Source organism: Mobula birostris, chromosome 15 (assembly GCF_030028105.1).
Source record: "Mobula birostris isolate sMobBir1 chromosome 15, sMobBir1.hap1, whole genome shotgun sequence".
Lineage (NCBI taxonomy): Eukaryota > Metazoa > Chordata > Chondrichthyes > Myliobatiformes > Myliobatidae > Mobula > Mobula birostris.
Window position 1 is genome coordinate 40018199 of NC_092384.1, and position 26993 is coordinate 40045191.

General features: G+C 43.6%; 1 protein-coding gene across 4 annotated transcripts in view; it reads left to right on the forward strand.

Annotated features, from left to right (window-relative positions):
* Positions 1 to 9938, forward strand: part of abcc12 (ATP-binding cassette, sub-family C (CFTR/MRP), member 12) — a 127055-nt gene extending 117117 nt beyond the window's left edge. For all 4 annotated transcript variants that reach the window (XM_072279630.1, XM_072279631.1, XM_072279632.1 and 1 more), the window contains 4 exons: positions 4686 to 4764; positions 8431 to 8544; positions 9189 to 9353; positions 9627 to 9938. In XM_072279630.1, coding sequence (XP_072135731.1) covers positions 4686 to 4764; positions 8431 to 8544; positions 9189 to 9353; positions 9627 to 9719 — 451 coding nt within the window. In that variant the 3' untranslated portion in view covers positions 9720 to 9938. The remainder of the gene's footprint in view (positions 1 to 4685; positions 4765 to 8430; positions 8545 to 9188; positions 9354 to 9626) is intronic.
* The last annotated feature ends 17055 nt before the right edge of the window (positions 9939 to 26993 follow it).

The following is a 26993-nucleotide window of genomic DNA, read 5'->3' on the forward strand; positions in this document are numbered from 1 at the left end:
CATCTACTGCAATATGGCATGCAATTTTTATTTAAATAATCAGATCCTGACAAATACAATCAAGGTGCAGAATGTTGTCAAGGAAGAAAACATCATTTTGCTGCACCTCATCTCTGACAAATTCCCCACTGGAGTAGAACAAATTGGAAACCTCCATCACCTCCACTGCAGGTCGAAGGTCACCTCAACTTCAGTAGTTGGGCAGCAATACACAGAGGACAATTGCATAAGCATGAATTCAGAGACCAAGCTTTAGGTCAGAGTTAACCTGTCTACATCAAGGGTGTTGACGTTGAGAGGTTTGAGAAGTTCAAGTTCCTAGATGTGAACATCACCAATGGCCTGTCCTAATCCAACCATACTGATATCATGGCCAAAAAAGTGCACGATTGCCTCTATTTCCTCAGGAGGCTAAAGAATTACTGCAATTACTAAAGCAGCCAGCATAATCAAATCCTCAGGAAGTAGAGGCATTGGTGGGTTTTCTTGACTATTGTATTGCCGCCCTACTGTTAAAGTTGAGGTGACCTTGGATCTGTAGTGGAGATGATGTGGGTTTAATGGTTTCCAATCTGCATTGTAGATTAGCCAGCATAATCAACATCCCCACCTACCCTGGTTATTCTCTCTTCGCCTCTCTCCTAACGGGCAGAAGATACAAAAGCATGAATGTACATACCTTCAGCGTCAAGGACTGCTTCTAACTGACTGTCATCAGACTCTTGAATGGACCTCTTGTACAATAAGATAGACTCTTGACCTCACAATCTACTTTGTTATGATCTTGTACATTGTTTACCTGCTCTGCACCTTTTTGGAAGCATTTACAGTTTATTCTGCATTGTTATTGTTTTACCTTGTTCTGACTCAATGCACTGTGTAATGATTTAATCTGTACGAGGCAAGCTTTTCACTGTATCTTGGTACATTTAACAATAATAAACCAAAACCCATCTGTTCACTAAGGCAAATGAGCGAATGCTCGTTAGACTTATCACCCACAGAACAAAAGTTTTCTCCCAACCTGCTTCTACTGTACAATATTGCCTCTTCATAATAAATGATGACAATAACACAGGGGAGTACGGGGGCCACTCCACTTAATTGGAACCAACTTCTCAGTGAAGGCAGACATCAATAATGCAACGTCAATTTGATTGTTTGATGAACAGAGTGCTTGAAGGTGAAAGGTATGAAACCTGGAAAAAATGTTATGGGCAGCAGTGATCCTTATCCTTTTCCTAAGCATCTGAGATGTAAACAATCTGCAAAGCGTCAGAAGGAACATGTTTAGATACCAAAATCTTCCCAATCTATTTGCAGTATAAATGAATCTGCATCCTCTTCCAGGCAAGGCCAGATTAAGCTAGTGCGGAACCTGTAGCATATGTTATAAAGGAGCCCTAAATTTAAAAAATTCACTTAAGTATTAAAGCATAAATTATTTACTTGCATAGTAAAGTAATTCATTTTTTTCGTTTGCTATACAGACAGATAATATGACAAATGTCTGACACTTCAGTAATAGTATTACTTACATGTAGGTATCAATTTCAAATGTCAAAAGTAACAAAACTACATTTAAAAGTTATATTTTCTATACTTAACATGAGCAAATTTGTTGATGATACTGGCAATGTCTATTTCATGCAGAAGTTCATGTTCAATGCTCATTAGAGTGAGATTGTTCAATCTGTTTTGACCCATGGTGCTCCTTAGTTCATTTTTAATCCTTTTCAGTTTTGAAAATGAGCGTTCTCCACAGCAGTTGGTAACAATGAGTGACAAATAGATGCGCAAGGCAGTTTCTACATTTGGAAAACATGACTCCAAAGAATTGTCAGTTATCAAGCGGTACAACTGTAACTCTACAAGGTCTTGTTTGACGCCAATATGAGAAGCAAGATCAGTTTTCAACAGTTCAGTAAACTGCACAAATTCTTCATCAAGACTTTTTTCCAGATCTTCCGGATATGATTTAATAAGATTTGCTTACCTCTTTACGATCTCTTCAGGTGTAAACAATTGTAACTGATGAAGAAATCCAAAAACACCATTCACCTTTAGATAAGCTTTCTGCCTTTTTGACAGGGCAGAAAGCAAGCTGTCAAAAGAGGCAAGAAATGTTTGGCTTTTAAACTTCTGAGAAACGTTTGAGATTCAACAAGTGGATCAAGAGTGCTGGAACCACTGAAATCATCATACGCACGATTTTGCTTGTGTTTTCTTTGAGTTTGCTGTTGATAATCTTCACACTTGGCTTTCTGCTTAATGTCTGGAAAAAGTAGACCGCATAGCTTGAATATATCCATGCAAGGATTCATAGAGTGCACAAGCTGTGTTCAAGTCTTGGCCAGAAGATTGCAAAGAAGCACTGGTCATTTGAAAACGCTGTAATACTTGATCCCACAATATGACCATTATTCCTATTTCCAACTTCAGCATGGTTGAAAGTAGTCCACGAGCCCGTTGTCGACACTCTGCCTTCTGATCATTGTTATTTGAAATGTCAACCAAGACTTGTTTTATGGCAGAAAAGCAGTGTAAAAGTGCTTTTGTTGCATCTGCACGAGCTGACCACCTGGTATCTGACATTCTTTTCACAATGGGCAAATGAGCACCACCATCAGATAATGCAGCAGAAGGGATATCCCACCGAAAAGTAGAAGCAGAAAAAAAATGTGTACAGGCTTTCTACAAATTGAAAGAAAATTAATGCTTCTTGACAACATTCAGCAGCATATTTTCCAACCAACTTTAGTAAATGTGCAAAACATAGAATGTAATCCGCAAACTCATTCAGCTCTTTAATTCGTGCTTGTAAGCCACTATACTTGCCACTCATGTTGCTGGCATTGTCATAAATTTGACCACGGCAGTCTTTTATATCAATGTCATTTTCCTTTAAAAAGTCAAGTAAACTTTGAGTGAGCTGTTCAGCACTATGACCTTCCATATCCAAAAACTTCATAATATTTTAACTGGTCCAGACGGCAAAACATAGCGCACAGTCAAAGTCAGTGGGGCGTCTTCCAGTGGCTTAACAGCGCAGGCTGCAGCGGCGTGGGAGCATGGGAGATAGCACAAAGGTCACCACGACACAGCAAGGAGCCAACACACGCCTGCACACACATACCATGCAGCTCCCCTGACGTGAAAACAACAGCATTGCCAGATCGTTGTGAGAATACGGTGAGATGCCGATTTCACCAGACTGCAGCTTGCAAGCATTTAGTGTGGGGCCCTCGAAAATGCAGGGCCCGTAGCATATGCTACTTTTGCTACTAGGTTAATCTGGCCCTGCTTCCAGGTCTACATCCCTAGCACTATTATACTCAGTCACTTCTGATGGATAGGCCAAGTTGTTCACAAGTCTGAAGCCAGACTCTCAAAATAGATATTCTACTCTGAGCTTCATCATAGTAAGAGTTCCAGGTGGACAGAGCGAATGACTCAAGGATGTGCTCGATGCCTCCTTTAGTTGACATCCTATTGACTTGTGGAAGTCCCTGGCTCAATACAAGTAAGTATTTGAGGTGGCATCGAGAAGCTGGGATCCATTCACATAACGTATGCACATATGCACAGCATAAATAGTAGGAAGAGTGCACTCCCTCAAAACACTTACCCACCTGCCTGTCAATCATTTCTTGCTTGCAGTAGATTCCATTTTGACCTCATCAACCACCTGAGAACTCACAAATCTGGAGAAAGTTGTTTTCATTGTCAAGAGATTTCTAAGAAGTATAGTCATGCATTTAATCCTCTGCTGAAATTCAATTCCATTGACTTCAACATAAAACACATAGCTGCTCTCATATAGAGCATCTAGTACTACAATCAGCAGATGAAAATCTATGTACTTGATTTTTGCACTTCTCACGCTCTGTGTAAAAAATGTGTGGTCTAGATTTAGGAGCTTTCCATGTGAAACCAATGAAATTCCTCCCAAATCTCTCATTTAATGTTCAGAAGACTTTATAACACCTGAAAAACAAGGTAGTAGAAAATAATCTGCAAGAAAAGTCAAGAGACTAATTCATAATTTAGTCAACATTAAAGAATTATAATAGTATGAAAGCCAGGTATATTATTATTATTATTGGCCAATATTTTATGTGTGATGACCTCTGCTTCACTGAGACTATTATAGGCACAGCTAATTTTTTTTCCCCTGGAAATATTTCAGATGTCACTGGAGCAAGTCTAAGCATCAAAACTTTGGTTGCCCATTTGCCTCAGTAGATAACATAAACTACTATTCACCAATTCTTTTGTAATGGATCAGGAAATATTTTTTTTGCTGTATTGACTGATGTCAAGATTCTAATCTATAAATTGGAATTTTCTATTAGTAGAAAGCACTGGATAAATTTAAAGTACTTGTAACTACTTTCATTTTTTTTTATCTAACAGGCTACGTATTAAACATGATAGTGTCTCTTAACAAAGACAGAGATTAGTTAATTATCAGGATGTTTTAAGCAATTACATTGTACTATATCCTGTCCTATTTCTTTGTTCCAAATGTTTTACAATTCTTCACTAAACCTTGCAATAGCTCATCTAAATCTCAGTGGATTCAGCATTCAATAAAAATAATCATTGGCTGTTTTAAAATAATCTGCTATACTACAGTCTCTTAAGTAGTTATTCAAATCTAGAATTCTGCACTCTTTCCATAGGTACAATTTAGACCCTTTTGGGAAGTACAAAGAAGATGCAATTTGGGATGCTCTTGAACAGACTTTCATGAAGGATATGGTATGCTTAAAACAATCCAAAACAACATTAATTCTCATTAATATTAACAAAGCAGATGATTACACATTTTAGTAACAACACTGGACTGTCTAAGATGTTTAATTACTCCAATATATTTTTTCTCATAATCACAGTAGGTGTTGATTTATAAATTATTTTGATAAATATTATGAATGATGTATTCAGTCATGGTTTAGTTAGCAAATAGGTTTACTATTTACTTCAGTGAATTGGTAGTTTGGATATTATTATATAATCTCTTGACAGAGCAGCTTGCTAATGAAAGTGCATGAATGTTTTTTGCCAGAAAAATCATATTGCTATACCATCTGTTTATTATCTAATCATGCTTGCCACCGTTCAGCCCAGTCCCCATACTATGTAATGTCTAAAAAACAAAACCCTATAAATATAAATAGTAGTCTTGATTAAATATACACTAAGACTATGAAAATATTTATTGTATTATTTAAGAAAGCGCAATTCAAATATTAATTCACTTATTTATTTTTGCAGAATAGCACAGCTCAGGAAATCCATAAGCAAACTTCAGCAGCAGTACAGTCTACTAGTACAGTACAATACAGTAGCACATAGAACGTACAACATACAACATAGAACATAGGAGATCCCAAGATCTCTCTGCTCAGCAACACTGTTAAGGATCTCTTTGTAATTGCCATACCAATGTGCAACACCTCACATGTATCTGGGTTAAACTCCATCCGCCATTTCTCTGCCCATATCTGTAACTGATCTATATCACGCTGCATTCTTTGCCAGTCTTCTATACTATCCACAACTCCACAAGTCATGCTGTTATCCACAAACTTACTAACCCACCCATCTACGTTTTCATTCAGGTCATTTATACACATCACAAACAGCAAAGGTTCCAGCACTCCACTATAGGACGGATGTTGAAGCTTTGGAACTCCACTAATTACAGACTTCCAGCTTGAATAAGTCCTTGCAACCACTGCCATCTGTCTTCTGTGCAAACCAGTTCTGAATCCAAACAGCCAATTCTCCGCTGACCCCATGGATCTTAACCTTCTGGATTAGCCTCCCATGAGGGACTTTGTCAAACACCTTACTAAAATCCATGTAGGCAACATCTACTGCCTTTCTTGTCACCTCATCAAAAAACTCTATCAAGCTTGTAAGGTATGACCTGTCAAGCACAAAGCCATGTTGGTTCTCCCTAATTAGGCCAGGGGTTTCCAAATGCTCATATATCGTATCCCTAAGAATTTTCTTCGGCAATTTCCCTACAACTGACGTGAGACTCACTGGTCTATAGTTCCCAGGATTTTCCCTTGTTCCCTTCTTAAATAGAGGTACAAAATTATCCACTCGCCAGTCCCCTGGGACCTCACCTGTGCCTAGAGAGACATGAAGATACTTGTCAAAGGCCCAGCAATCTTGCATCTTGCTTCCTTCAATAAACCTGGGGTAAATCCCATCAGGCCCTGGGGACTTATTCACCTTAATACTCATTTGGCTGCACAAAACGTCCTCCTCCTTGACCTCCAAATGCCCTAACATATTTGTACACTCAGCAGTGATTCCTTGGTCCTCCATTTCCTTTTCCTCAGTGAGTACTGATGCAAAGTAGTTATTAAGTAACACACACCAAATGCTGAAGAACTCAGCAGGCCAAGCAGCATCTATGGAAAAGAGTACAGTTGATGTTTCGGGCCGAGACCCCTCATCAGGATCAAGAGTCCTGATGAAGTGTCTTGGCCCAGACCGTTGACTGTTTATTTTCCATAGATGCTGCCTGACCTGCTGAGTTCCTCCATCATTTTGTGTGTGTCGCTTTAGATTTCCAGCATCTGCAGACTTTCTCATCTTTGTGCTACCCATTACATATCTCACCCACATTCTCTGCATCCAAGCAAATGTTCCTCCCTCTGTCCTTGAGTGGTTTCACCTTCTCCTTAGTTATCCTCTTTCTCTTGATGTATGTATAGAATGCCTTGGGATTCACCTTATTCCTACTTGCCAAGGACTTTTCGTGGCCCACCTTGACTTTTCTAATTTTCTTCTTTTGTTCTTTTCTGGCTTCTTTATACTCCTCGTGTGCTTTGTTTGATCCTAAATTCATACTTTTCATTTTTCTTCTTGACTAAATTAATCATCTCTCTGGACATCCAAAGTTCTCTTATCTTTCCATCCCCATCCTTCCTTTTGACAGGAACATACTTTTCCTATACACTGTGCAATTGATCTTTAAAGACCCTCCGCACGTCTGATGTGGACTTGTCAGAGAAAAGGTATTCCCAATTAATGCTTCTTAGTTCTAGCCTAATGCCCTTGTAATTTGCCCCACTCCAATGTAAACCTCTCCTGCAAGGACCATACTTAGCCCTATCTACAGTTATGCTGAAAGTTAAAGAGCTGTGGTCACTGTCCCCCGAAACATTTACCCAGTGAAATGTGAGTCACCTGGTCAGGCTCATTACCAAACACCAGGTCCAGTACAGCCCCTCCTCTTGTTGGACTGTCCACATATTGATTTAAGAAACCCTCCTGGATACACTTAACAAATTCTGCCTCATCTGAAACCCTTACACTAAGAAAATTCCAGTTTATATTCAGGAAGTTGAAATCCCCCATGACAACAACCCATTATTTTTATACATTTCCTTAATCTGATTACATATCTGTTCCTCAATGTCCCAGTGGCTACTGGGGGGTCTGTAGTACAATCCCATCAGTGTTATTGAACTCTTCCTATTCCTGAGTTCTACTGAAATGGACTCAGTGCCTGAACCATCCATTATGTTCCCCCTGTGTGCAGCTCTGATATTATCCCTGATTAGTAGTGCAATTCCACCCGCCCCTCTTTTACCTTCTCCTCTACCTTTTCTAAAACTTTGAAAACCTGGTACATTAATCACTCATTCCTGCCCCTTTCTCGACCACATTTCAGTAATGGCCACAACATCATAGCTCCATGTACTGATCCATGCTCCAAGTTCATCGCCCTTCCTCATAATATTCCTAGCATTAACATATACACATCTCAAACTGTCCAACCCATCATACCTGTTATTTTGATTTTGCCTTTCAACACCTTCCCTGACATTTATCTTCTGGTCCAAGTAAATCCCTTACTGACCTGGGGCTCCAGTTCCCAGCCCTCTGAAAAACTAGTTTAAGCTCTCCTGAGTAGCATCAGCAAACCAGCAGCACAGTATAGTGGTACAGTCTAGTACTACAGTAGTACAGCCATTAGAGACACCTCCTTACAGCTCCAGTGACCTGGACTTAATCCCGACCTCAGAAGCTCCATGAGTTGAGTCTGCATGTGTTCACTCCAGGTGCTCCAGTTCCCTCTCACATCCCAAAAATCTGCAGGTTGCTGGGTCAATTGGCAAGTTGCCCCTAACATGTAGGTGACTAATAGAATCTGGGGGAGAGCTGAAAGGAATATGAGGAGAATAAGATCGGATCAGTGTGAATAGTACTCGGCACTTGGTCTAGCTCCTAAAGCTAAAAGGCTATTTTCGTTCTGTATGTATACGAACAAGGCATCTAATATATTCCCAACAAACGCTGGTTAATGATTGTTATTGACATTTATGGGATAAACACAATCATTATCTGAGTAAAAAGTTATTGTTGCATGCTCATTGCAAAACACTGACTGTTTTGAAGGTATCAAAGCTTCCCAAGAAACTGGAAACAGAGGTGACTGAAAATGGAGAAAATTTCTCTGTTGGTGAGCGTCAGTTACTTTGCATGGCAAGAGCAATCCTGAGGAATTCAAAGGTAGGGAAAACAGCCCGAGAATTAGACTAAATGAGAGAAAGAACTGGAAATTCCCAAGAAAAGTCCTGTAGTTTACAAACTGTTACGTTAATTTGGGAATCCTTTGTCCTTATACCAGTGCACCAATTTCAGGTTATTGGATCTGCCACAATGTAAATGTTTTAAAGCACGAAAACTTGAAGCATGGGTGGTATTAATCTCATAAGGCAAAAAAAAACACTTCCTCATATCGACCGTACAATATACTTTTCAAAACCTGCTTTGCAATAAAGTGAATTGTATTTCCACTAGTTCCTGTTGTTACCCAGAAAAAATAGCTTGTAAAAATAAAATGAAATAAACTGAGTAATGTCAAATGCAACATCTAGGCTCCTGCGAGGATCCAATTATTAGGATAATCTCATGTATACAAGTGAAACAAATTACTGCAGATATAGTCAGGTATTCAAGGTAATTTTTTATTACTGGCACCGTTAGTTTCTTTACAGACCCAGCCCACACAGTCCAGTGCTGTATTTCTCTATCTTCTGACTGTCTCCACTTCAAAGTAATGCACTGCCTGTGAGCTGAATTGGGGCATCCAGAGTACGTAAATGTCTGTTTTTCTCCCTTTTGACTAACCTATTGTGAAATCTATCCATTAGATAATAATTTTGGATGAAGCTACAGCCTCTATTGATTCAGAAACAGATTCTTTGGTTCAGCACACCATCAGAGAAGCATTCAAGGACTGCACGATACTAACCATTGCACATCGAATAAACACAGTTCTGGAATCTGACAGAGTTCTAGTTATGGATAATGGAGAGGTGAGGATTATCCTATAGAGTAATATTTTTAATATTACACTCTTGATTATTAATACTGTTGACAGTAGCCATGGGCTATCTTATGCTTGCAAAACTGAACGCAAATCTGCAAATACTATGAAACATTAGTGGATATAATACTAACCTATGACTACATTTGGAAGAACAGGAACATGAGGTAATGGGATATTAGTTGACACAGACCATTGTTTAAAATTCATCTGGTTTAGAAAATTAATATCACAATAGTAATATTCTGTTATTAATTTTCAGGTGGTGGAATTTGACGCACCAGCCGTGCTGGTACAGAATCAGAATTCAGTTTTTACATCATTGCTGGCTGCATCCAACAAAATGGAATCATAAATGTGCAGAGATAATTCAAATTGTTGGTCCTAGTTTCTACTGAAAGAAATTTTGATTAGATCAGGAAAGGATTGACTCAAAGGACTTCAAAAATAACGGTTCTTTTGGAGCTGATGTGATTTATTTGTATAAATCAATCAATGTAATAAGCAAATACCTTAGATAATCTCATGTTTCAACTGTTGTAAGGTGAAAAAATGAATAAACTGCTTCATAGAATTATAACAGTCATATTATTAAAGTTATACATTATTGGTTTCTGAGGTAATTTATTTCAGGAGTTGTTTGTATTTTTTAGTTTATTAATTGGGGTTTCCTCAGGACTGTCAGACCTGCCATTAATCGTCTCAAGTACTTATATGGCTGCCTGATCAAGTTTCAAAGCAAAGCAGAATTTGCAAATTCTTGAATGCTCGGATTGTTGCAGTTTTGAACTGTAAGGAACCCATGCAATTTGCCTGATGGAGGTTCTCACTCATTTATTCTCGGGGAAAGAGGAGGATGGGGAGAAGGAAATTAGTTTGGAAATCACTGTTAAGTCCAACAATAGTTTCCTAACATTAACTGAACTAGAAAAGGTGACGATGAGGCACCTCCCTGAACTAGAGCAGTCCTTGGGGCAAATCTTCCTTCCAAAGGGCTGTTTGGAAAAGTACATTGTTGCACAGCAGACAAAATCAGTGAGATCTTTCTTTCCAGAATACCTTGGAGGCTTTGGTATGGCAGCAGACTCAGGTAGACATGAACCTCTGCCACCTGGATGCTATTCTTCTAAATTTCCAAACTAACTATCTTAGAAGCACAACTGTTCCATTATGAAATTTGACAATGTCAACATCATGAACAAACACATTTTACAATTAATTAATCCTTCAATTCGCTGCTTGCAACTGTGATGTCAGTGCCAACTGCAAACACTATAACCATTCAGAATCATTGACATTTGCGTTCTTCAACAATACAGTAACTAAATAATGTTTGTAGCTTGTTACTTGTCAACAGATAATTACCAGTAATAGAGTAAAAGAAACATACTCCATATTCTCTTAAGCAGAGATCTAGCATTATCTAGCAATCTTGTCATGAGAGGCCCCTTGGGTAAGAGTGACCATAATATGGTAGAATTCTTCATTAAGATGGGGAGTGACATAGTTAATTCAGAAACAAAGGTTCTGAACTTAAAGAAGGGTAACTGAAGATGTGAGATGTGAATTAGCTAAGATAGACTGGCAGATGATACTTAAAGGGTTGACAGTGGATATGTAATGGCAAGCATTTAAAGATCACATGGATGAACTACAACAATTGTTCATCCCAGTTTGGCAAAAGAATAAATCAAGGAAGGTAGTGCACCCGAAGCTAACAAGGGAAATTAGGGATAGTATCAATTCCAAAGAAGAAACATACAAATTAGCCAGAAAAAGTGGCTCACCTGAGGACTGGGAGAAATTCAGAGTCCAGCAGAGGAGGACAAAGGGCTTAATTAGGAAAGGGAAAAAAGATTATGAGAGAAAACTGGCAGGGAACATAAAAATTGACTGTAAAAGCTTTTATAGATATGTGAAAAGAAAAAGATTGGTTAAGGCAAATGTAGGTCCCTTATAGACAGAAACAGGTGAATTGATTATGGGGAGCAAGGACATGGCAGACCAATTGAATAATTACTTTGGTTCTGTCTTCACTAAGGAGGACATAAATAATCTTCCAGAAATAGTAGGGGACAGAGGATCCAGTGAGATGGGGGAACTGAGGGAAATACATGTTAGTAGGGAAGTGGTGTTAGGTAAATTGAAGGGATTAAAGGCAGATAAATCCCCAGGGCCAGATGGTCTGCATCCCAGAGTGCTTAAGGAAGTAGCCCAAGAAATAGTGGATGCATTAGTGATAATTTTTCAAAACTCTTTAGATTCTGGACTAGTTCCTGAGGATTGGAGGGTGGCTAATGTAACCCCACTTTTTAAAAAAGGAGGGAGAGAGAAACTGTGACATTCAATACAGTCAAGCCCAAGATAGATATATTTTCAATTTATATATGAATCAAGGCCTAAAAGTGGAGTTAAGGCCAAGATTAGATCAGGTATTATCTAATTAAATCCCAAAGCTGGCTTAAGAGGTTGTGGAGCACATTCTTGCTGCCATTTCTTACATTCTTCTGATACGGGGTCTTGGACCTGAACTACAGTATTAACCCTGTTTCACTTTCCACAGATGATACCCGAGCTATTGAGTGTTTTCAGCATTTTCTTCTTTTTAAATTATGGGTGAATACAAAAGACTTATTTCCTTATAGGATGGGTTTTGCAGATAGTCGAGTGGTTTAACAATAAGCAGCATTGACATTTGCTAGATTATTTAACTCACAATTTATCTGTCTGCAGAAACAAGCAATCTGCTGGAGGAAATTGGAGATTAAGTAGCATCTGAGGGAGGGATTCATCTGACTTAATCATCCAGTAATGTGAGCTTTATGTAACTACTCCCTGCACTGGGACAAGCAAGGAAACAAAAAGTATTTCCAGTGGAACATTAAAGAATAGCAGGAGCTATATAAATCTTTCAGAAGCCACATAAACCGCGTCTGCTGTCCATAAAAATAGTGGTAGTGATTATGATCTGAAATAGCTGAACTCGAAGTTGAACCTGGAGGGCAGTGAGCTGAAACATCTATGACTGCATCATTTCCTAAGCTGTGCAAAGTGAGACGAATGCCAATTCTGAGTTGCTGGAAACACAATTTCAGCAATTTAGAAGGTTAACTTTAGGTTGGGGGATAATTTGTCTCTTGGCTTCACCTAAACTAACCAGCTCATTCCCTTGTATGCAGGCAATCTATTTATTGTATTTCTGTAAGTTATAGACTTTAGTTTTACTGTTTCAGTTTAAGCTGTTTTTTTGCAAGATGAAAACTTACCATGATGTTTTGCTGGTTAGGAGTCACAAATTCCATCAGCAGCAGTGAGTTAGGTGTAGCACAGGTCCAAATGAATTATGATTATCCTGAAAGCCTTGAAATCTAGATGGAAAGATGAGTGTTGAAACTGAACTGGAGGGTGCAATCCAAGACTGATTTTACTCATAGCAGATTGTATCAGCAATGATTTCTGAATGGAGTTGTCCCAATCACAAAACTAGACTGCGCACTTACTGTCAAGATCCATGTTCGTGTGCCTGATCTTCCTGGCAACAGATGCACTCTTAATGACAACAGTCAATACAGCTTTCTACCAACATCAAACAAGGGTTCAAAGCTCCATGCAGCATCAGTTGGAGTTCAAATCTCCATGCAATATCTGGTGTGAAATATCTCACTTGAAATAAAACTTATTGTGCTAGGATCTTGTTTTCCTCACTATATTAAGGGATCCTCTGGTAACATTGTGAGACTTGATAGCTTCAGAAATGGCTTGGATCTGCTCAAAGCCAGTTCTAGAAGTCCACAAGATGCACTACATAAGAACATAAGAAATAGGAGCAGGAGTAGGCCATCCGGCCCATCGAGCCTGCCCCACCATTCAATGTGATCATGGCTGATCTGTCCGTAAACTCAGCTCCATCTACCTGACTTTCCCCCATAACCCTTAGTTCCCTTACTGTGTAAAAACCTATTTAACTGTTTCTTAAATATATTTAGTGAGGAAGCCTCAACTGCTTCCCTGGGCAGAGAGTTCCACAGATTCATCACTCTCTGGGAAAAACAGTTCCTTCTCATCTCCATCCTAAGTCTTCTCCCCTGAATCTTGAGGCAATGTCCCCTAGTTCTAGTCTCACCTACCAATGGAAACAACTTTCCTACTTCTATCTTATCTATACCTTTCAAAATTTTGGATGTTTCTATAAGATCCCCTCTCATTCTTCTGAACTCCAGAGAGTATAGTCCCAGGCGACTCAATCGCTCCTCATAGGTTAACCCCTTCATCCCTGGAATCAACCTGGTGAACCTCCTCTGCACTGCCTCCAAAGCCAGTATATCCTTCCTTAAGTATGGAGACCAGAACTGCATACAGTACTCCAGGTGCGGCCTCACCAGTTCCCTGCATAGTTGTAGTATGACCTCCCTGCTCTTGAATTCATTCCCTCTAGCAATGAAGGCCAACATTCTTAATAACCCATTGTACCTGCAAGCCAACTTTTTGCAATTCACGAACAAGAAGCACTCCCACGTCCCTCTGCACAACAGCATGCTGCAATCTTTCACCATTTAAATAATAATCTGCTCTTCTATTATTCCTTCCAAAGTGGATGATCTCGCATTTACCAACGTTGTATTCCATCTGCCAGACCTTCGCCCACTCACTTAACCTATCTATGTCCCTCTGCAGACTCTCCACATCCCCTATACACTTTGTTTTTCCACTCAGTTTAGTGTCATTAGCAAATTTTGCTATATTACACTCAGTCCCCTCTTCCAAATCATCAATGTAAATGGTAAACAGCTACGGGCCCAGCACCAACCCCTGCTGCACCCCACTCACCACTGACTGCCAACCGGATAAACACCCATTTATAACAACTCTTTACTTCTATTGGTTAACCAATCCACTATCCATGTCAATACACTTCCTCCAACTCCATGCATCCGTATCTTATTTATAAGTCCCTTGTGCGGCACCTTATCGAACGTCAAACAGCTTTTATTTTTAAGGCTTTTCATTGCTGAGTTATTGATTGGATGTACTAATGGTGACACTGTAAGCAGTACTCCTTTACTGGTGGCTTTGAGGAAGTTGCAAAGCTCCCTGGAAGGGTCAACAGCCTAAGGACAGGAGGCAAATTGATGCATCTCAGTGAAGAGCCTAGTTTCCAGAGAGCTATCAAAGTCAACATCCAAACATTGTGACCTGTCTAGTGAGCAAGGAATTCATGGGGTCACGTTTCCAAAGTTTGAAATCGCAGAGAGAAATGACAAACTGCAGGATGAACATTCATAATACTTTTCTGTCTCTCCTTATAGATGTGAAGGTGATGGTGACTCTCAACTTCCTGGCAACAATGAAAAATCCATGCTATATTTCTCAACTACTTTTGATTTCCTTGAGGAGAAGGAGATATCTTGAAAATTGAAATATTCACCCCATCTGCAACTAATAGCTCACATCTTCCTCAAACTATCCTCCCACCTGCCTTACAATAATTACTCTCCCATTCTCCCTGTCTCTTTGTCTCCATTCTTCCACTGGAGTAAAGATAACACTTCCCTACCAATATTTCTGAGATGTCTTTTTTTTCTCAATTGCTCTTAACCACAGCTGATCTAAATCTCACACTTCTGATCTCCTTCTCTTCATAACACCCAAAACAAGGATATTTTACCTTCAACCCACCTGCCTCCGAATCCAAGGGGTCTTGCACCACCAGCATGGTGCCACCAGCCACCTCTGCCCCATCCCTTTCAGTACTCTTTGATTCACTCTTCCACTTCTACCAATGACCTCTCTATTTCTCATGTCAGTGACTGCAGGATTTGCAACACCACCCCATCTAAACCTTCTCCTCTCAATCACTTATTTTAGATAAAGTGGTTTGGCACAGTGTTTGATAATCTGCAACATGCTCTCCGCAGTGGAGAAACCAAGCACAGAACACCACTGCATTAATCACTTCTCTTCAGCCTACAAAGAGTGATTACTGATTTTTCAGTTGCTTTCAGCTTTCACTCATTCTGCCTTTGTTAGAACTGGCCACTTCTGATACAAACTGCAAAGGCTAGATATTTCTGCTTGAAGAACCATCGTAGAAGGTAAATGGTTAAACTTGAGATAAATGGCCATTGTCGCAGTGGCCTTTGTTGGAATGGACAGATTTAGAGTGGAGATTTGGAGGCTTTAGCTCTCTGAGGCTTCAGTCAGAGAAGGCAAAATAAAATGCTGTAGGCAGAGTTCTCCCCCCGCCCCCTTACATTTTTTTTCCATTAGAACAGCAGAGATGCAGAGATGCTAGGCAGGTTACTGGAATGCTCTTTTTGCAGAAGGACCTCCAGTATCCGTGACCACTACATTTGTGGGAAGTGCATCTTCTTTCATGCCTCGCAAAGGAATTGGAGCTGGAAATGGATGAACTCCGGATCATTTGGGAGGCCGAGGGTGTGATTGGTAGGACATATAGAGACACCCAAGGTGCAGGACACTGAAAACTGGGTGACAGTCAGGAAGGGGAAAGGGGTTAAGGAGACAGCACAGAATACCCCTGTGGCTACCCCCCTCAACAACAGGTACATCACTTTGGGTGATGTTTGGGGCAGATGACCAAGCAGAGTAAAGTCAGGGCTCCGGCACTGAGTCTAACTCTGCAATACAGAATGGAAGTGGGGAGAAGAGGTGAGATGTGGTGATAGGGGATTATTTAGTTAGGGGTACAGAAAGGAGTTTCTGCTGACAAGAATGAGATTCCCAGCTGGTACGGTGCCCCCAGGACACCAGGTTCCATGATATCTCAGATCGCGTACTCAGCATTCAGAAGTGGATGGTGAACAGCCAGAGGTCTTGCTCCAATTAGGTACCAATGACATGGGTAGGAAGAGTGATGAGGTTCTGCAAAAAGAGTCCAAGAAGTTGGGACCTTAGAAGCTCCAGTGCTGTGATCTCAGATTGTTACTTTTGCCACATACTAGTGAGGCCAGAAATAGATAGGTTATACAATGGTTATAACACGTGTTTAAGGAGTTGGAGTAGGAGGGAAGGCATAAGTTTTTTGGATCATTGGGCTCTTCCAGGGAAGGTGGGACCTGTACGGAAGAGATGGATTGCACCTGAACTGGAAGGGAACTAATATCCTAGCAGGAAGGTTTGCTAATTGCTGCACAGTGGGGTTTAAGCTAGAGTAGCAGGGAGATGGGAACAGAGTGTGCAGATGTTGATAAGACCTCAGACAAAAACAGGAATCAAAAGGGTGAACATGGTATGATTTGTGGCCTGAGCAGTGTATATTTCAATGCAAGAACGATCGTTGGAAAGGCAGATGATCTCAGGGCATGGATCAACACCTAGAATTATAATATTGTAACCATTAGTGAGACTTGGTTGCAGGAGGAGCAGTTCTGACAGCTCAATGTTCTGGTGTTCTGTTGTTTTAGACGCAACAGAACAGGAGGGATTAAGGGACGGGAAGTGGCATTACTAGTCAGGGAAAATACCACAGCAGTTCTCAGTCAGGACAGACTGGAGAACTCATCTAATGAGGCTTTATGGGTGGAACTGAGAAACAAGAAATGTATGACCACGTTAATGGGGCTATATTACAGGCTACTGAACGGTCTGTAGAAATTAGAGGAACAAATTTGTTGAGAGATCGCAGAGTGTTCCCAGAAACATAAGGTTGTTATAGTAGATGATTTTAACTTTCCACATATTGACTGGGACTCCCAAACTGTAAAGGTGGCTAGATGGGATGGAGTTTGTCAAATGTATTCAGGAAAGTTTCCTTAATCAGTACATAGAAGTCCCAACGATAAGGGTGTGTGATACTTGATCTGCTACTAGGGAATAAGACAAGGCAGGTGATAGGAATTTGTGCAGGGAAACACTTTGCATCTAGTGATCACAATGCCATTAGTTTCAAAGTAAATATATAGAAAGTAGGTCTGCTCTGCAGGTTGAGATTCTGAACTGGAGAAAGGCCAGTTTCAAAGGTATCAGAAGTAATCCGGCAAGTGTGGATTAGGACAGGCTGTTTTCCAGCAAAGGAGTACTTGGTAAGTGGGAGGCCTTCAAAAGTAAAATTTTGAGACTACAAAGCTTGTATGTGTCTGTCAGAATACAAGGTAATGATAACAAGTGTAGGGAACTTCGGTTTTCAAGAGATATTGAGGCCCTGGTTAAGGAAAAAAAGGAGATGCATAGCAGGTATAGGCAGGTAGGAACAAATAAGGTGCTTTTGGAGTATAAGAAATGCAAGAGAACACTTAATAAAGAAATCAGGAGGACTAAAAGAAGACATGAGGTTCCCCTAGCAAACAAGGTGAAGGAGAATCCAAAGGGATTCTGCAGATATGTTAACAGCAAAAAGATTGTAAGGGACAAACTTGGTCCTCTGAAAGATCAGATTTGTAAAGTGTAAGAGAAGCCAAAAGAGATGGGGGTGATCTTAAATAATTTTCTTGCATTTGTATTTACTCAGAAGATGGACATAGAGTCTATAAAAGTGAGGCAAAGCAGCATCAACTTCATGGACTCTATACAGAGTAAAGAGGAGGAGGTGATTGGTATCCTGTGGCAAATCAGGGAGGATAAATTCTCAGGGCCTGATGAGGTGTTCTCTCGGACCTGACGGGAGGCAAGTACAGAAACTGCTGGGGCTCTAGCAGAGATATTTAATTCATCCTTAGCAACAAGAGAGATGGCAGAGGATTGGAGGATAGCCAATGTTGTTCGGCTGTCTAAGAAAGGCTCTAAACGTAAACCAGGAAACTATAGACCCGTGATTCTGACATCAGTAGTGGGAAAGTTATTGGAAGGTATTCGGAGAGACGGATTTATAGGTATTTGTATAGACATAGTCATTTTAAGGATAGTCAGTATGGTTTTGTGTGTGGTTGGTCAAGCCTAACCAATCTTATGGAGTTTTTCGAGGAAGTTACCAGGAAAGTGGATGAAGACAAGGCAGTGGATGTTGTCTACGTGGACTTTAGCAAGGCATTTGACAAGGTCCCACATGGAAGGTTGGTCAAGAACTTTCAGTCGCTCGGCATTCAAAATGAAATAGTAAATTCGATTAGCGATTGGCTTTGTGGGAGTAGCCAGAGAGTTGTAGTGGAGTCTTGCCTCTCTGACTGGAGGCCTGTGACTAGTGGAGTGCCACAGGGAATGGTGCTGGGTCCATTTTTGTTTGTCATTTATATTAACGGTCTGGATAACAGTACAGTTAACTGGATCAGAAAATTTGCGTATGGCACCAGGATTGGGGCACAAGGAAGGCTATCATGGCTTGCCGAGGGATCTGGATCAGCTGGAGACATGGGCTGAGAAATGGCAGATGGTATTTAATGCAGACAAGTGCAAAGTGTTCCACTTCGGTAGGACCATCCAGCGAATAGTAGGGCACTGAGAAGTGTGGTAGAACAAAGGAATCTGGGAGTATAGGGCCATAATTCTTTAAAAGTGGCATAACATGTAGATAGGGTCATAAAGAAAGCTTTTGGCACATCTGCCTTCGTAAATCAAAGTATTGAGTACAGGAGATGGGATGTTATGTTGAAGTTGTATAAGATATTGGTGAGGTCTAATTTGGATTATTGTGTGCAGCTTTGGTCACCTACAGGAAATACGTAAACAAGGTTGGAAGAGTACAGAGAAAATTTGCAAGGATGTTGCCAGGTCTGGAGGACCTGAGTTGTAAGAAAAGGTTGAATATGTTAGGACTTTATTCCTTAGAATGTAGAAGATTGAGGGGAGATTAATTATGAGGAGTATAGATAGAATAAATGCAAGCATGTAGCGGTGTGCTACACACAGCGCTAGAATAACCACACAGAGTCGGTGAGTTAGAGTTGCGATGAAAGAGATTTTTTCAAACTTCGCGGCCTGCTTTAAAGCCTTCCCGTTCCCGCCCTCCCTGGGGCGGGATTGCTGTGGGGAATGCATATTCCCAGGCCCTTTCTGCGCGCGGGATTTTCCCCCTGCTGGTGAAGATGGCCTGGCGCCCTTTTTGGGGCCGGCCCTCTGCCTGCGCGCGCTGTTGTGAGCCGGTTCATGTGTGCCAGAAAGTGGGTCGCCACATAACCGCCCCCAAGAACCGGCGATACCTCCCCCAATGTCCACAGTCTGGATCGGCCTCTGTTTGGGAGGTCTGCCCCTGCGCCGCGGTGCCTGAGCCTGGACCGGCTGCGCCAAGTCCACATGGGCCGGATTGAGTCAGTCCACCGTGAAAACCTCCTCTCTCCCCCCAATGTCCAGCACGAACGTGGACCCGTTGTTCCTGATCACCTTAAACAGTCCCTCGTAGGGCCGCTGTAGCAGTGCCCGGTGTCCGCCCCATCGTACAAAAAGAAACTTACAGTTCTGCAGGTCTTTGGGTACGCAGGTCGGGCTCTGTCCGTGCTGTGAAGTGGGGATGGGGCCCAGGTTACTGAGCCTCTCCTGTAGTCTGTCCAGGACTGCTGTGGGTTCTCCCTCTTGCCCCCTTGGGGCTGGTATGAACTCTTCTGGGACGACCAGGGGCGCGCCGTACACCTACTCGGCCGACGAGGTGTGCAGATCCTCCTTGGGCACCATGCGGATTCCGAGCAGGACCCAGGGAAGTTCGTCCACCCAGTTAGGCCCCTCCAGGCGGGCCATGAGAGCCGATTTCAGGTGACGGTGGAAGCGCTCCACTAGTCCGTTCGACTGTGGATGGTAGGCAGTTGTGTGGTGTAGCTGCGATCCTAAAAGGCTGGTCATAGCTGACCACAGGCTGGAGGTGAACTGGGCGCCCTTGTCGGAGGTAATGTGGGCCGGTACCCCGAAGCGGGCTACCCAGGTTGCGATCAGTGCTCGAGCGCAGGATTCGGAGGTGGTGTCGGTGAGCAGGACTGCCTCTGGCCATCTGGTGAACCGGTCTATCATAGTTAGGAGGTACCGCGCTCCTCGTGACACTGGCAGGGGCCCCACGATATCCACATGGATGTGGTCGAACCTCCGGCAGGTGGGTTTGAACCGCTGCGGTGGAGCCTTGGTGTGCCGCTGCACCTTGGCCGTTTGGCACTGCATGCACATTTTGGCCCATTCACTGACCTGCTTATGAAGTCCATGCCACACGAACCTGTTGGCGACCAGCCGGATGGTTGTCCTGATGGAGGGGTGCGCTAAGTTGTGAATGGACTCGAAAACCCGCCGACGCCAGGCTGCTGGGACGACAGGGTGGGGTTGACCGGTAGCGATGTCACATAGTAGGGTCCTCTCACCTGGACCTACGGGGAGGTCTTGGAGCTGTAAACCGGAGACCGCAGTCCTGTAACCGGGGATCTCAGCGTCTGCCTGCTGTGCCTCTGCCAGCGCTGCATAGTCCACCCCCTGGGACAGGGCCTGTATGGTAGATCTGGAAAGTGCGTCTGCCACGACGCTGTCCTTTCCAGAGACATGCCGGATGTCCGTCGTGTACTCGGAGATGTAGGACAGATACCGCTGCTGGCGGGACGACCAGGGGTCGGACACCTTAGTGAACGCAAAGGTAAGCGGTTTGTGGTTTGTGAACGCGGTGAAGGGCCTACCTTCTAAGAAGTACCTGAAATGCCGGATTGCCAGGTATAGTGCCAATAGCTCCTGGTCGAAAGCACTGTATTTGAGTTCGGGTGGTCGTAGGTGTTTGCTGAAGAATGCCAGGGGTTGCCAACGACCCTCGATGAGTTCTTCCAGCACTCCACCGACTGCTGTGTTGGATGCGTCCACCGTGAGTGCAGTTGGAACGTCTGTTCTGGGGTGCACTAGCATCGCGGCATTTGCTAAGGCTTCTTTGGTTTTAACGAAAGCGGTTGCAGCCTCTTCATCCCAGGTAATATCTTTGCTCTTACCCGACATCAGGGTGAACAGGGGGCGCATGGTTCGGGCTGCTGAGGGGAGGAAACGGTGGTAGAAATTCACCATACCCACGAATTCCTGCAAGCCTTTGATTGTGTTGGGTCGGGGAAGTGGCGGACCGCGTCTACCTTGGCGGGCAGCGGGGTTGCCCCGTCTTTAGTAATCCTGTGGCCCAGGAAGTCGATGGTGTCGAGTCCGAACTGGCATTTGGCTGGATTGATTGTAAGGCTGAATTCGCTCAGGCGGGAGTAGAGCTGGCGGAGGTGGGACGGATGCTCTTGCCGACTACTGCTGGCTATGAGGATGTCGTCCAAATAGATGAATGCAAAGTCCAGGTCGCATCCCACCGCGTCCATTAGCCGCTGGAAAGTCTGTGCGGCATTCTTTAGACCAAACGGCATTCGGAGGAATTCGAAAAGTCCAAACGGGGTGATAAGTGCTGTTTTGGGGATGTCGTCCGGATGTACAGGGATTTGATGGTATCCCCGGATGAGGTCTACCTTGGAAAAGATCCTTGCGCCGTGTAGGTTTGCTGTGAAGTCTTGACTGTGAGGCACAGGGTAGCAGTCTGGCGTTGTAGCCTCGTTCAGTCTGCGGTAGTCACCGCATGGTCTCCAGCCCCCTGTTGCCTTGGGCACCATGTGAAGGAGGGAGGCCCATGGGCTGTCGGACCATCGTATGATCCCTAATTCCTCCATCTTCTTGAACTCCTCCTTCGCCAGTCGGAGCTTGTCCAGGGGAAGCCTTTGAGCACGGGCGTGGAGGGGTGGTCCCTGGGTCGGGATGTGGTGCTGCACTCCGTGTCTGGGCATGGCTGCCGTGAACTGCGATGTCAGTACTGATGGGAAATCCGCCAGGACCCTGGTGAATTCATCGTCGGACAGCGTGATGGAGTCCAGGTGTGGGGCTGGCAACTGTGTTTCACCCAGGGAGAACGTTTGAAAAGTCTTGGCGTGGACTAGTTGCTTCCCTTGCAGGTCGACCAGCAGGCTGTGGGCTCGTAGAAAATCCGCCCCCAGCAGTGGCTGGGCCACGGCGGCCAGTGTGAAGTCCCACGTGAACCGGCTGGAGCTGAACTGTAGCTGCACCGTGCGGGTGCCGTAGGTTCATATTGTGCTGCCATTAGCGGCCCTCAAGGTGGGTCCCGGTTCTCTGTTGCGGGTGTCGTAACTCGTTGGAGGTAACACGCTGATCTCCGCTCTGGTGTCGACCAAAAAGCGGCGTTCCGACTGCTTGTCCCAGACGTACAGGAGGCTGTCCTGATGGCCAGCTGCCGTAGCCATCAGCGGCGGCTGGCCCTGGCATTTCCCGGGAATTTGCAGAGTGGTCTGCAGTGGCGGGCCTCTGTGCCCCACCGCTGGTGGTAGAAACACCATTGTTCGTTGGGCTCGCGGCTTGGTGATCTGTGCGACGGATGCCCCTCTCTCTTTCCTGGCATTCCACAACACATCTGCTCGGGCCGCCACCTCCCGGGGGTTGCTGAAATCTGCGTCGGACAGCAGCAGGCATATGTCCTCGGGCAGTTGCTCTAGGAACGCCTGCTCAAGCATGAGGCAGGGTTTGTGTCCTTCAGCCAGGGCCAGCATCTCGTTCATTAATGCTGACGGCGGTCTGTCTCCCAAACCATCCAGGTGCATTAAGCGGGCAGCTCATTCGCGCCATGAGAGTCCGAAAGTCCTTATGAGCAGGGCTTTGAATGCTGTGTATTTGCCGTCCTCCGGGGGCGACTGTATAAACTCCTCAACTTGTGCAGCTGTCTCCTGGTCGAGTGAGCTCAGCATGTAGTAGTAGCGAGTGGACTCCGAGGTTATCTGCCGAATGTGGAATTGTGCTTCTGCTTGTTCGAGCCATAATTGGGGTCGCAGCATCCAGAAGCTTGGCAGTTTTAACGAAACTGCGTGAACAGATGCAGCGTCGGTCATCTCTGGTCCAAATATCGTTTGGGCTGTCGGGGTCACCAATTGTAGCGGTGTGCTACACAGCACTAGAATAACCACACGGATTCGGTGAGTTAGAGTTGCGATGAAAGAGATTTATTCAAACTTCGCGGCCTGCTTTAAAGCCTTCCCGTTCCCGCCCTCCCTGGGCGGGACTGCTGTGGGGAATGCATATTCCCAGACCCTTTCTGCGTGCGGGATTTTCCCCCTGCTGGTGAAGATGGCCTGGCGCCCTTTTTGAGGCCGGCCCTCTGCCTGCGCGCGCTGTTGTGAGCCGGTTCGTGTGTGCCAGAAAGTGGGTTGCCACAAGCAAACTTTTTCTACTGAGGTTGGGTGGGGCTACAACCAGAAGTTATGGGTTAAGGGTGACAGGTGAAAAGTTTAAGGGGAACAGAGGGGAAACTTCTTCACTCAGAGGGTCGTGAGAGAGTGGAATGAGCTGCTAGCACAAGTGGTGCATGCAGACAAAGTTTGGATAGGTACATGGATGGAGGGCTATGGTCTCAGTGCAGGTTGATGGGAGTAGGCAGTTTAAATGGCTTTGGCATGGACTAGGTGGGACAAAGGGCTGGTTCTGTGCTGTACTTTTCTATGACGCCATGGCTTATGAAGGGCTACACCAACCTCTGGAATCTTTGCACCTGCGGCTTTGCTTTTTTCATTGGATTAACAATGTTCAGAATGAAGGGTGTGTGAGGGACACAATTTGGAGAAGATGGACACATCTCAGCTACTGAAGAAAGGTGATGAGCTCATCTGCTTAAATCGGACGCACCTGCTTTCATCGAGAGGAATTGATCTGGTGATTGATCCTTCATTGTCGTCCCTCCATCACTAGAATTTCCTTGAAAATCAAAAATCCTGCAGATGCTAGATAGCATCGATAATAAAAAAAAACAATAGATGCTGGAAACAAACAGAACTCAACTCTCCCGGAAGATCTTTGACCTGAAGCATAGGCTCAGTTTCTCTAACCATGGGTCCTACCTGACCTGCTGAATGTTTCCACCATTTTCTCTTTCTTAACAAGTGCATCCATCCTTAGGTGGGGAGACCAGACACAGCTCATTCTCACCAGGCCCTACACAGCAGCAGTGTAAAATCTTCATTTTTGTATCCTAAACATCTTGCAATCAAATCCAACATGCTGTTTGCCTTTATTATTGTTCGCTACACCTACATGTTAACTTTAAAGGTCAAGGAGACCTAGTTCCCTCTAAAAATGACTTTACTTTTCTATTATCTTTATATCAAACACTTCTCATTTCTTGACATTTTAATCCATCTGTCACGTCCTCAACTATTCAGGAACTTGGCTTGTCTGTAATCCCTTGAGGCCTCACTATATCCTCATAGCTCACATCACCACAGATGTATACTTCCGGGCGTACAGAGTGGGATTGAGAGATTGGTAGGCCATATTACTCAAAGGAATGAAGCAATGTGTGCAAGAGGTCTTTGCAGAATGTATAGGTCTACATGTAGGTGATACTAACAGATGACAGGTCTACATGTAGGTGATACTGGCAGGTTGCTTTTGTTAGAAGCAATATTCTCTGCACTGCTGGCCTGTGTTGCGAAAAAAAACCATGACTTCACAAAATTAGTCAGGATGAATCCATACAACTAAAGGTTTCATCACATCTTCAACCCTTAAGCAGTAGGGTTTGGACCTGGGCTAAGAAATCATAACAATGGGAGATGGGTTTATTAGGAATGAAAGGAGGCTATTCCAGCTGCAGCTATGTTGATTCCACAGTGCCTTTCTAGTTCCCAAGTTTTCTTGACAAATGTTTCCACCACCCACCTGCACTCACTTTCTACCACCAGTACTCCATCCTGATTTGTCCTGATTTCTTTCTTAAAACAAATAACAATTGTGACTCCCTTGAGCCTTTTCATCAAGCAGAAAGAAATTTGTTTCTATTTAATAAAAATACAAATACTGAAAATACCCGTCTCACAGAGTACATGTGGGAATTCCTTAATGGCGGCCACAAACTGACATCTGAATTTAAAACTGACACATTGAATTGAAAATGCCACTGGGACTCATATTCAACCAGCGATATAAACGGAGAGCTTGTAAAACTCAGTGGCAGCTAAGAAATGAAAAGTTGCTCCAGAAAAAAAAGAAAAGGTGCTTTCATTTTAGCAATGAGGAAGTGAAAAATTCCTGTGTAAATTGAATTCAGTGAGAATTGTTGCTTTCCTGTATAAGGAAGAGCATATCCCAATCTTTGTTGCATTTACCCTGCTTTTTTTTTAACTTCACAATGTCAGTGAAAATATTGCTGAAAATATTAAGCTTTTATTATACATACTATAAACTATTTTTCATTCTTTCTTTGTAAGAATGGCCTTCATCACTACTTCACATCCCATCACATAATTGTTCCACTTATTCAAATTACCCTCTGTCACAAGTTTAATCTGTACTCGCTTTCTCATGTTCAAATCGCCAGTTATCTATTTATCAGTTCTGTACTCTGTATTGTGCATTATGGTAGCTGTTTACCCTGACGTGGTGGTTTCCATTTCCTATGACTTAATTTTCAAATGGTCCAGCTCCTCACCTTCATGTGTGGCTTAGTTACCAACTCCGGCGGAACCGTTTCTACTGACCGGAGAAAGGGCTAAAGCGGGGGACTGGTGCCTTAAAACCACTCGCTTTGGACAGATGGGGCTCGACAGCCATGGTTGGAGGCTCATCTAGGAGAAGGAAAACTCTGATCACAAACCTCCGCTGCCTTGCGGCGATACCCGATCATGGGGAAGGCTTCGGGAATAAACCCAGCCCTGAGGGAAGATTACGGAGCTGCAGCCCCTCAGGCAGACCTACACTGAGCTCAACACTGACTGGCAACTCCTGCGACGAGGCTGGAACCAAACCACATCGGTCTCTTTTGGGTATATCAGATGCATGGAGACGGGGAGCTTGCTGCATGAGCAACAGCTTGCTCTGCTTATCCATATAAGCCCAGGCTTGTGTATCTAGACACCGAGGACGCAATATCCATCATCACCTCTGACCGATGGAGGCCCTCATTTGAATAAGACCCAGCCCCCTCCCAATATCCAGCCCCCCTCTCTCTTGTGTTTTCAGCTGCAGCAGCCAAAGCAACAAAAGGGAAATACCTGCAGCTTCCTAAAGGTTGTATTTGTGGAATGGGAGCAGGTTCGAGTGGTTGTGTACTACTTGAACCTGCTCAAGTAGAAGTCATCAGTGAGGGGCAGCCGAGCGGGTAAGGGCAGGCAAGGTCTTCTTTACTATTAGTCTCCTTATGAAAGTAGATGTGATGGTATTCGGAGTGTTGGCATGCTCCTCTGGCAGGAGATCAGCGAGGCTTGCCAATGTCCCTGATGACTTCACCTGTAGGAAGTGTGCCTGCTGCAGCTGCTGGCAGACCATGTGAAGGAACTAGAGCTGGGGCTGGACGTATTTACAATCATTCTAGATGCTGAGAGATTCATTAACAAGAATTTTAGAGAGGTGGCCACTGTTGTGTATTTACTATTTCAGTAGCATTTGAGTGATATTGTAAATATATTGTTTGATTAAGCATTCTTGTTAGGAAGCTCTCCAAGTACGCAGGACTGGTCAGCAACTGTCAGCAGGCTGGATGGAGAGCGAGGTGTCTCCCAGTGGAGGTTGGTTGTAGGGGATTCATAGCTTGTTCTTTAGTTAGAGCCTTCAGCATTTTGGGCATCGAGGGAGAGAGGAAGAGGAGAGCCATCCGCAGTACCACCGATGTGGCAGAGAGGGCCTCAAGATGGCTGTGGCTCAAAAGAGGGGAGCCATGGAGTCATAAGTAGCTAGCCATCTGGACACAAGCTGGGGTCTGATCAGC